This window comes from Acomys minous, assembly GCF_964271855.1.
Source record: "Acomys minous genome assembly, chromosome: 4".
Lineage (NCBI taxonomy): Eukaryota > Metazoa > Chordata > Mammalia > Rodentia > Muridae > Acomys > Acomys minous.
In genome coordinates, this window is record NC_140486.1 from 10698938 (window position 1) to 10710942 (window position 12005).

At 46.8% G+C, this 12005-nt stretch overlaps 1 protein-coding gene across 3 annotated transcripts in view; it reads left to right on the forward strand.

Moving 5' to 3' along the window:
* Positions 1–12005, forward strand: part of SLC14A2 (solute carrier family 14 member 2) — a 413945-nt gene that overhangs the window by 380686 nt on the left and 21254 nt on the right. The window contains exons 1-2 of one of the 3 annotated variants that reach the window (XM_084778785.1): positions 1190–1905; positions 2471–2585. The exons of the other annotated variants lie outside the window; for them this stretch is intronic. Of the exons in view, the coding sequence (XP_084634911.1) occupies positions 2555–2585 (31 nt within the window). The 5' untranslated portion in view covers positions 1190–1905; positions 2471–2554. Of the gene's footprint in view, positions 1–1189; positions 1906–2470; positions 2586–12005 lie in introns of those variants that run through there. 3 annotated transcript variants of the gene reach the window in all.

Genomic DNA, 12005 nt, shown 5'->3' on the forward strand with positions numbered 1-12005 from the left:
GTCTGTGGTGGAAAGGGCATGCTGAGATGAGGCCAGGCAGGGCGAGGGAGGCTGGAGCATCCTTATCCTGCTGAGATGAGGCCAGGCAGGGCAAGGGAGGCTGGAGCATCCTTATCCTGCTGAGATGAGGCCAGGCAGGTCAAGGGAGGCTGGAGCATCCTTATCCTGCTGAGATGAGGCCAGGCAGGGCAAGGGAGGCTGGAGCATCCTTATCCTGCTGAGATGAGGCCAAGCAGGGCAAGGGAGGCTGGAGCATCCTTATCCTGCTGAGATGAGGCCAGGCAGGGCAAGGGAGGCTGGAGCATCCTTATCCTGCTGAGATGAGGCCAGGCAGGTCAAGGGAGGCTGGAGCATCCTTATCCTGCTGAGATGAGGCCAGGCAGGGCAAGGGAAGCTGGAGCATCCTTATCCTGATGGAAATGATGGGTTATGCCTTGGAAAGAAAAATGGATGGAGCCTTAGCTGACTGCCGTGGGTGGCTCAGAAGCACAGCACACAGGTGACAGACAGCTGAGTGAGTCAGTGAAGAGAGTCTCTGTAGCAACCGCCTAAGCAGTGGTGTCTGCTTAAACTCAGTTTCCCACTCTGGCAACGCAGAAGCAACTGGAGACCCGTTGGGACACTTTGTTACCAGGCAACCCCTTGCAACATCCCTCACCATGGGCAAGCATCTGTGATGGAGCTGAGAGCCTAGATAGCAAGGGGAAAAGAAACAGGGAGGCTTAGGTATGGTTAGCAGCCTGTCATGGGTCCCGAAAGAGCCTAAGCATGGAATTGGTCTGCTCTCTACCAGCTCCCAACCTATCCCTGGAATGTTGGGGCACCTGAGCTCCTCCCTCCCCTCTTGTTTGCTTTTCATCCTCCTTGATCAAGATCCTTCTTCGGGAGTCCCAAACACCTGGTGTAGGAAGGGAACCTTTGACGTCAGCAGGAGAGTGTGTCTACTCAGGTGGAGCTAATGTCCTTGGTGTGAGGTATTGGCCTGATCCTGGGGAGGATGCCACCTTCCACCCCCAAATGTATGCTGGGGGCAGTATGTGAGTGTGGGGTTGATGACCCATCATACTCTTAAAGCCAAACAAAACATGTTTTGACAGCCCCACCCCCACCCCCACAAGTCAGCCCACCAGACCCATGGCTTCATGGGACTTGAGAGAGCCAGCCTCCCTAATATATAGACGTCAGGGTGCATTTTGGCCTCCACGGTTAGATCATGCCCTTCTTAATCTGAGAGGACCCTGGTGAGCCACCAGGAGACCCTGGCCAATAAGAGTTAGGGGGAAAGGTATGAGAATTTCCACAGAAAGCTCACATTTAGTATTAGGCTGTGCCAAAAACTTCCACTGAGACACTGATGGCAAGCGCTGGTCCCCAGCCTGTGCCCGGCCTGTTGGGGAATTAAGTGCAGTTATTGAGGTTGGAAGGCAAATTGGCCCCCCAAGGAGACAAAGACAAATCCTGGTGCTAGAATTCTAACGAGAAGGGTAACGCCTGGGAAACAAGAAGGAAGCAACTGGACCAGGGCTGCCCTTTAAGGAGAGCCGCTCGATTCAGCTGGTGGGGGAGACCATGGCAGCTGGAACACATCTTACCCAGAGCACTTAGGAAGTATCTTTCTTTAGTTGAGGGGGCCAGAGTGCAGGAGGGCTGCAGAAAGGCATTTTTCTGTATTCCTCCTCCACTGGCCGACCTGTGCCAGGCATGGGTTCAGGGGTACAAACTAGTGGACTTACAGAAAGTTGTCAAGAGGAAGGGCTGGAAGGTGCAGGGCAGTGAGGAGGTTCGGGTGTAGGAGACGTCAGAGCCCCTGGAGCTGAGGACCAAAGACACTGGCAAGAAGCTTCTCCTCAAAGCTGATGGCCTAGAGTTCTCCAGCCCTATCTAGGAATCAAAAGAAGAGCCCAGGTAAGAGATGCTGGGGCAGAAGTGAGCCAGGTAGATGCCAACCTACATGGCCACCTGTCCTTTCAGAAGGAAACTCTACTTTCGTCCATTGAATTGTATCTGGGGAAGGCAGTCATGAGATGGGAAACCTATTAAGAATTCTGGCACACACACACACACACACGCACACCAAAAAACTCTAGATCTTGGAAGCTTAAAGCCAAAAAGGCTCTTAAATATTTACAGCTCAAACCTCTTGTTTTATAGATGAAGAAACCACGGCTAATCCAGAGACTTGCCCAAGTGCTAAGTGAGCACTGGCCAATGTTCAGGTGTACAAATCGGCAACCTGAGCTGGCCTGTCTTACTCGGCTTGTGATAGAACCAGAGAGACAAATCAGCCCGCAGGTCCCCTTCCCCCTTTTCCTGACGACTGCGTGAGGCGTGTGCTTTTTTTCATCCTTTCCACAAGCCTTCAGACTATATAGCTCTGACATCATAGAGTCTCGAGGGAGGCACTTTGAAGAAGTGAGCCTCTGGGATGAAATGTCTGCCTGATGAGATAAAGTCAAATACCTCCCTCCAGGAAGTCTCCACCTGCTGTTTCCAGAGCCCGCTTACCTTCTCCAGGCTTGGCCCATCTCTTTGTGTCCTGTTCCCTGTTGTAGACATGCCAACAGAGCTGTGTCATCCTAGTCCAGGTATGTCTGCACATCCCAGCTCCTCAACACCCTGTTTTCTTGCTGCCCTCATATTTACTAACTTCGATAGCATACACTTATTCCATATAGATACAAAATGCAGGCGTTTCTAGATGACACACCATATGGGGCAATATTCCAGGATATTGAGGCTGTATGACTAGCACATAAACAGCCTTACAAAATATGTGATCTGTCCCAAGACCAAAGAATAGGGGTAAAAATATTATCAGACAAGAATTGAGATAAGTGTGTGTGTGTGTGTGTGTGTGTGTGTGTGTGTGTGTGTGTGTGTAGATGCAAATATATAGATGTGGAGAGCTAAAGTTGGCATTGGGTGACAATCATTCTATATTTATGAAGGCAGGGTCTCTCAATAAAGCCAGAAATCAATTTCAGCCAGTCTGGTTAGCCAGCTTGCCCTAGTCCCCTGTCCCTGCCTTGTAACTTGGTTACAGTTGAAGACACAAGAAGGACACAGTAGGGTCAGGTTCAAACAATGTCAAATGGCCTTTTATCCTGTGGGATGGTTACAGGAGGGACTCAGTCTCCCAAGTTAATGTGAGGAGGTGATTGTGCTTGAAGCAATACTTGTTCCGGGTCTTGGCAACAGCCTTGATTGTCTTTCTTAGTGACATTAGCACAATAGTCATGAGCTTCTGGATCTGTTATGAGGGCTGTTGAGAGGAGGAGCCTGCCATAAATGTTAGATGTGCCCTTTTGACTGTTCCAGAAGACTGAGGGTACCAGGCTACGCAAAAGTAATACTTAATTGTGTGAGCCTCACTCATTCCCTAAGTGATATTGAAAATGAAAGTCAAGCCAGACTGCAAGGACCAAGGGAACGCAGAAAGGAAATGCTGAGTTCTATGGTTAGGTATCTCAAGGACTCTTTCTGGTTTTGAGGAGTCCTCCATCCACCTAGTTAAGGGATGCACTAGAGCTTCTATATATTTTAGTCTCTTGCGTGAGGAAGGTTGTCAGTGAAATCTGTTTGCCAGTCTACCAGCATAGTTCCCCTCCTCTGGACAGGCTAGAAAAGGAGATGAAGTCTCACAGCTCCCCCGGGATTGTCCTGACAAGTGGGGTAAACTTTGGCAATAGACTATGTGAAGAATGCCTGTGCCTGTGAAGGAGGCCCGATTAGAACTTGGAGAGCTTTATCCCTCAGCTGTGTAGTCTGACGAAGATTGTTAAAGTCTTAGGAGGATTGAGGGAGCAACAGCTTATTTTGTAGGCTCTGTAACCATCCCTCTGGAGTGGCTGTAAAGCCCTTATCTAAAGCCTGTTGAGTCTCTTAAGGTGAAAGGTGGGAGGAAGAGATGCTGAGACCCAAGGCAGGCTTGAGTGGAGGCTGAGCTTCCTGATTGGCTTGTTGATCAGCTCAGCTTTCACCCAGAGAAGCATCAGCGTGGTCTTTTGGTGGACTCTTCAACACCGTATACATAATGGCCATCTGTGTTGGAGGCCAGATAGCTGCTAGTAGGCCCAAAACTTGAGGGGCTTGTTTAATAGAGTATTATCATGTGCGAAGATGTCTCTTTCTTTCTGGATAGCTGCATGGGTGTGGATCCCATGGAAGGGCAGGCCAAATCTGTACCCTAAATACTATCAGGGTCTTTAAGAACTCTGTGGCAAGAATGGATGCTAGTGGCCACCCAGGAACAGAAATATTCCATACTTTGAAATAACTTGTTGGGTGGTATAGAAGACACTGATAGCGACTACAGGGGAGGCATTTAAAGCTCCAGATGATTCTGGACCATCACAGGACAAGGGCTCAGTGTTAAGTAGACGGTCGTAGAGTCTTTAGAATCTCAGAAACTCAGCAGGTTAGCAAGAAGAGACTTGATACCCTATGAACATATACAGGGGGAGGTAATCCCCCTCAGGAACAGTCATAGGGGAGGGGAATAAGGGGAAAATGGGAGGGAGGGAAGAATGGGAGGATACAAGGGATGGGATAACCATTGAGATGTAACAAGAATAAATTAATAAAGGAGAAAAAAATGAAAAAAAAAAGAATCTCAGAAACTTAAAAGAACCTGAAATGTATGCTTAATAGCTCTATCCAGGGAAGGAATGGGGCAGCTGGGTAGGATCATAAGGAATGAGTGAATGATATTTGTTTATCATACAAGTTAAAGGGATGTAAACAAGCCGGTTGGGCTTTGCTGTCGTACCAGTAAGTCAGATAGGGGACTGGAAAGTCAAACTGGGGACCATAGTCAGGGCTGAAAAGTTAGCACCAGCATCAGAGAGGAATGTGACTTTTCTCTGTGCCACATATAGGGTTATTCAAGGACCCTCCACGGACCTAGAGAATACAGGAGCTTCTGCAGCCTAAGAGTTGTATACTCCTCAACAGGAGGGTGGGTCTCCTCCCTTGTTGGGTTTCTCATGGTGAAGGAACAGAGTAGGCAGCATTTGTCCTTCTTTGAGGTTTGATCCCTCAATTTGCTTTCAATAGGCCTCTACTTTTCAGACTGAACATGGTCTTGGGTGAGACCTATAGCATGGTAGCCTTAGGCACTCTCAGATGAAATGTCCTGGCCAGCCACAACAAGACCAAAGAGTCCTTTGACCTGAGATTAGATCAGTTTCTTTAGACTAGGTCAGGTTGCTAAGAGATGGACCCTAAGTTTCCCTGAGATGGGAGCAGGGGAGGCTGTGCCTCTTATCCCATTCTTCTAGTTTGGCCTCTTTAGGCCAAAGGTGTCCTCTCAATTATTAAAGAACTTCAGGCCACGTATGTCTAATACATAGAGGATGAAGTCTGCAAGCCCTGGTCTATTTGAAAGCTTTCAACTCATACTTGGAGAGTCTTAGCTTACAAACCACAGCCAGGGTAGCTTGGCCCTCTGGACTCTCGGGATCAGGATTAGATTACTTTCACACGAGTTTTGGTTATTCTAAACTGAAAAGGAGCAGGGCACTCAGAAGCCCTGCGTTGTTTCCCATAGCTTATGGTTAACTGTTGTAGTTGTGGCCTTTTTCAGGATGCCTTTCTGGGGCAGCGGGTAAGAGCACTTGCTGTGCAAGCAAGAGGCCGAGAGCCTATGTAAAAGTCAGTGAGCTTGTGCATGCAAGTGACCCCAGTATTTGATGGGAGGCAGGAACATAAATGGAGCTTGCTAGCCAACCGACCTGCCCTTCACACACACACACACACACACACACACACACACACACACACACACACACACAGAGCCTTTTTCATCTTTTTCAATAGAGAAATAATGATACATTTCACTCAGTCCTTCTCTTTTATTCCCCACACCAGTTGCCCAACTTGGCCAGTGGGATTCTGTGCTAGAGACAAAATAGAGGACCTTTCCTCATACATCATCACGTGATCAGGATGATGTAGATAACCCTGCTAGGTTACTCAGAGGCCACAGTCAGCCTTCGGATTCTCCAGTGAAGGTAAAGGGGTCCTGGCTAAATGGTCCTGGTGTGGCTTATATTTGGGAAAAGTCAGACATGGAGAGGGAGTATATACCCAGAGGTGCCTGAGTTCCATTAGCCACCTCAGCGAGAAGGCTGCTTTCCAAGTGAAAGGCTTGCATTTGACTGCTCTCTGAGTTCCCCACACTAAGTTCCTGGGGGAATATGAGCACAATTGCACCGAGTGCTACTGAAGAAAGTTCAGCGGGTGAAAAAAAGAGGGAACAGAAAGGAGAGCAGAGGTCAGAGAGGGATGACAGAAGCCGTTGTTAAGCAGAGGTGTGGCTGGAGGCAGCAGACAAGCCAGAGGCTGAGCTAGCTAATGTAAGAAAGCCTGGCGGTCCGCGAGCCTATCAGAGCAGGAAGTCTGGCAGGGAAGGAAAAGTGCAGAGGCATGCCTCATCATCATGGGCCACACGTGTCTGCTCCCTCCTGCTCTGTGGTGGTGAGTGGCCGATGTGAAACAGAGTGAGAGGAGAAAGGAATGAAGGAGTCTTCACAGTATGTGTGGACTCGAGCCAGACAAGCTACAGCTGTCCCCATATCGCATGTTGAGAGTGAGGGGGCGTCCCAGAAGGAAGAAAAGTAGCCCTTCACCCTTGAAGAGTGAATCAAATGAAGTTCTTAGTTCATGCCCTAGTGGGTGACGGCAATCTAAAGTCTCAGCCCAGAAGCCTTTGGGTCTCACTGGAGAATAGCCCCAGACAGAGATTCCCAGGAACCCACTGGCCACTCTGCAGACCACCATAAGCCTCGGAGTGAAGAGAAGCCTAAAGGTGAGGGAAGAGCTCCCCGCTGAGCCCCCCACAGTACTCTACCAGGAAAGGGAAGCCCAAGGCTCAGAGGTGAAAGTGTTTACCAAACCAGAACCTACGGAAAAGTCTTCATAAAGATTACACACTAGACAGCAATGCAGCAGGCAAGCTCCGAGAGACAGAATTGCTCCCCTCAGGGACAATGGGGCACTTTAATAGCAGTTAAGAGACTTTATTTGGCCTTTCCTCATGGGTCATTTGTCTCGAGAGTCATAAGTGAGGAGATAAGAGGTGGGCAGATCATTATCTTGTTAGGCAGTAAAGTTTATAACCCCATTTTTCCTTTCTGAAACTGGCTGTTTATGGAGAAGCTCCAATAATCATTAGGGGATCGGTTGTAATTGTTTACATAAAATATCACAAGTCCACCGGGTCTGGCTTCAGGTAGGCAGAATCATATTATTAGACAGTAGAGGACTTTGATTTTTTTTTTCCTGCCCTTTATTTTGGGGCTTTTTGATCTCTGTGCTAGGGGAAAAAGGCACTCTGCGGAGCTTAGACATAGCTATCTGTGGCCTCTGCCTCCTGTCAACACTACACCTTGATCTTTCCCTTCTCTCAAATGTGTAGGAAACCCACATACATCCTTCCATAATGTTAGAAAGAAAAACAATTTTACCCTCCAGGGCCAACTCTGACTTAATTGGTATTAGATGTTTGGGCCATTCTATTAAGGATGTTGAGGGTATAGCTAAACTTACTGGGAAAGGTCTGCAATCAATTAGCAGTGCCGGCCGTAGATAGGAGGGGAAAGAGGGAGTGTGGAAGTGCTGCGGGAGAGAAGAACCTACAACAGTGACCCAGGACAATTTGTTTCCAATGGTGATGTTTATCTTCGTAACTTTTTGTCATTCTTTGTGATAGAAGAAATAATTTATGCTTTCCTTTACAAAGTCACACGCCCATTGATTTCCTGTGAAAACCTCCAGTTATCTATAAAAACACCTGCACTGCAGCAACAAAACTCAAAGCATGGTGTCAATGCCTGGCTTCATAACTGACCCCTATGTGGCCTAGGTTAGACCCTTCTCTCTGGGCCTCAGTTTCTTCTTTACCAATGCCTAGACTCAAAGGCCACTTGGTTATGGAAGAATCAGTCACTCCAAGAAGTTTGGTTGGGTTAGAAAACATTTACCAAATATATTCCACATGTGTCACAACTATGGATATAAAATTCTACTATGAGCTGGGGTGGCGTGTAGTTATGAGCTCAGGGCACAAAAGGCTAAAGAAATAGGACTGTAAATTTAGGGCCAGCCTGAGCTACATTAAAAACCCTGCCATAGCCTAAACTACAAAAGGCATAAGCTATTGTATTCTGTGACAATACAATGACAACTCAGAGAATGGGTGGATCCACGTGGCCAAATAAGCCAAGGGCGGCTTCATGGACGGTGTAGGACAGAGCCCAGAGAGAGAGGGGTGAACAGAGCTTAGACACGGAGGTGGAGGAAGCAGTGAGCAGCAGTGACAAGCTAGTATGCCGTGGCAGAATGTGTGTTAGAAGAGGAAAAAAATGAGCCTAGATAACAAAGCTCGCCCTGTTATAAGGCACCGAGAAAGCAAGATGGAGGAGCTGCGGCAGTGTGGGCCTGTGCAGATTATTGAGTATGACAGTGAAAATTACAATATGGTTTTGTAGCTGGGATACAGAGGGATTGAGAGAGGACAGGTCCAACTTAGGAACGCTGGCCGGGCTGGCACACAGCTCTACGGGGAAGACAGGGCAGTGTCATTTTGAAGGAAAATGAGCTGAGAATTACCTAAGTTAGAGTTGGCCTTTTGACTCTCTGATCTCATTTGTGAGATTGTCATAAGATTTCATGAGTTTAAATGAGATATCAACTCATTTATAGTTACTGATGTCTTCCCTGTGGCGTGAGACGAAAGGATCAAAAGAAATCATAATGTAGGTGAGTCCATTGGCTAGCTAATGAGCTGTGAGCAGGGAGGGAGGGAGGGAGAGAGAGAGAGAGAGAGAGAGAGAGAGAGAGAGAGAGAGAGAGAGAGAGAGAGAGAGAGAGTGTTTTCAAAGCATCAATTATTAATATGAGTCTCACGTATCTCATGGTTACAAAGAACCATACCCCACAATCCTAGAAATGGACCATTGGCTGATGTAGGAAGAGGCTGGCATCCCCAGTAATAAAGTGTTCTCATGAACCAATCTCTCTATCCAAGCTGCCTCTCCATCCACTGCCCAGGCAGAAAAATTAGGAAGACTTAGGAAGGTATCTTCGTGAGAAAAGGGAAGAACCATTAGAAGAGTAATGGATTTCAAAGACCTTAAGCAGACCACACATTGTGAAGCAGGGTGGAAGTCAGAGAGCAAAAATAAAACACCTATAAGATGCAAGGATCAGGAAACCAGACATTAACCACAGAACACAATACAGAACCAGTGCCCACTCTTGGCTCTGCTAACACTTTGGCCATGAACAAGTCACCCCATTCCTCCAAGCTGAAATTCCCAACCTGAAAAATGAAATGTCCAGGCTAAAAAAAACCTCAAATTTCTAATTTTTCTTCTCTAATTCTAACAGGCCTCAATATGTATGGAATAATCTTTGAAAACATTAACTTTAGTTTGTACAGCTTTAAAGAAAAGAGCCACCAGCTCTACCACCTGTAGATATCTACCCAGTGACTCCAAGTCACCAGCCACATTATAGCAATGTTCACACATCATTGTTAAAGCCCTGCTTGCAATAGCAATAGTATCAACAGAGGAATGAATAAAGAAAATGTGAGATATATATGTTTATCATATAGACATAATATCATATATACATTTATATACATATACATTATATCTATATACACTATATCATATACACTTATTATATATGCATTATATCACATGTGCATTGTATCATATATACATTATATCATATATGTTTATCACATACACATTATATCATATATACATTTTGTCATAATTAAAAATAAAGTTGTGTTTATAGAAAATAGATGAAACTGTATATAATCATACTAAGAAAATTACATCTGCTCTCATTTGTTCCTAGGTTTTATAGATCCACAAAAATCATATGTGTACAGATGATGACATGAAAATAAAAAAGAAACCATCTAGAAAAACAAAGTGGATTAATGGAAAGTGGGGCAAGAAGGAAAAGGGTAGTGGGGTATGGGGGAAATGTTCAAAATATATTATATGCCTGAAAATGACCTTGCATAACCAGTATAATTTTTTTAATTAAGATAAAAAGGAGGTGGAGAGTTGGGACAACAATAAGAGTGCTTTCTGTTCTCCCAGAGAACGTAAGTCTGGTTCCCTGCACTCCTGTGAGGCGACTCTCAACTGGTCTTAACTCCAGCTGCAGGTTACCTAGCACCCTCCTCTAGCACACAAACACAAAGGTAGCAAACACTCACTATACAGAAAAATAACTTTAAAAAGAAAAGAAGAAAGCCTCAGAAGCCTCCCCTGCCCAACACATTCCCTCTCTCTCTCTCTCTCTCTCTCTCTCTCTCTCTCTCTCTCTCTCACACACACACACACACACACACACACACACACACACACACACGGGAGAGGCTATGACTCTGACAATGAAGAGTCATAGCAAAATGCTCAACATAGGAAAGCATCTGCCTAAATTATAATGAAAGCAGAACCAGTAGTAGACAAACACAAATTGTTTATGATAGGGTACTCCACTATGGCACTGTGTCTGGGGAACTGCGGGTGGTGGACTGGGTGTGTCATGAGAGCCAGGGAGCTGAGAATAACGAGTGGTTCACAATGGTGAGTTTCCCGTGTTCCACACGATGGACGTTGTGAGCCTCAGTCGGCAGCATCACTCCACCTCCAGGAGAAAGTAAGACTGGCTCAGACCTGAGGAAGGCAGCTTGTGGGGGTACGCAGGCATGGCCTCCATAGGCTGATTTTTACAGGCATGGGCCATGGTGGCCTAGCTAGGGAAGGGTAGGTACAGAATCGCGCTGTTCCCCGAGGAGAATGAACCATCCTGCCTGGAGCCAAGGAGGCCAGTGCATCAGAGGGCAATGAGTCCTCCTCGAGGCCATGTCTGCTGTGTGAACAGCTGTGCTTTCCTCCAGAGTGCTTCCTAGGCGTCATCTGATTTTGTTATAATACAGGAAAGAAGTGGAAGATAGAAGCAAGATGTCTGTCACCCACTGCTTACAGGTCAGGTTGAGAAGGTCAGCCTACAGGGGCTGTATATTTCTTTCTGGAAGAATTACATCCTGCAATTAAGGAAAGTGTTCATTGAGGTTCACACGATCTGCAAAATGCCAAGCAGAAAGTGACAGCCTCCATGTCCCAATGTACCTGCCCCTTCTCTGCTGCACGATGGCACGTCTTGTTCCTTCAGCGTCGGACGCATGCGCTTGTGGTCCTCTTGAAGCTTCCTTCCTCCGCTCACGGGGTTCTGAAAACGCTTCCCAGGGGCCACAAGCAATTTGTTCTCGCTTTTGCTCGAAGCGTTTTCAAGTCTTTGGAAGTTGGTTTCATTTTCAGACTTCTCTGTGGCATCTCTCTTCCCACCTCTCCCAACCCTTGGCCGTCGCAGCTGAGGGCCGAGGGCTACAGGATGCCCCTTCAGTTTCACGCATGCGAGGAGAAGCACTTAGTACTTTTGCTTTGCTGTGATGGGGCCGTCGACTCTATTACATGCAGTAATAGGTGGCCCTGTCCCACTTGCCTGGACCTGAACCAGTGTGGAATCTTTACAAAAAGGAGCTCGGGTCATCCTAGGCTCAAGAGCCCAGTCTCGCTAGGCACCCCTCAGCTACCCATCCCCCAACCCCTCTCAACATCTACCTCTGTTTCTCCAGCTAGCTGTTTAGAAAAGAAAAAAGAAAACTGAGCATCCTAATAAAAACTTTCCTTTTCATACTGCTGGTCCCAGGTTAATGTTCCCTTGGCTCATTAGACAGATGCACCCTCTTTGTGAATATGAAGTTAGCGTGTGCAGCATTTGCTGTGAGCTCTGATATGCAGGACCAGGTCCAAGCTAAAGGGAAAGTCCTTTTCTTGTACCCAGAAGGCTTGCGCTGTACAGTACAGTATAGCAACGAGAGGAAAGAACAGTGAATTGGGAATCAAGAGGCGTGAAATAGTCCCTGGCTTTCCTGTGACCGATGAGCTGTCTTGGTGAGTTGATCTTTCTAG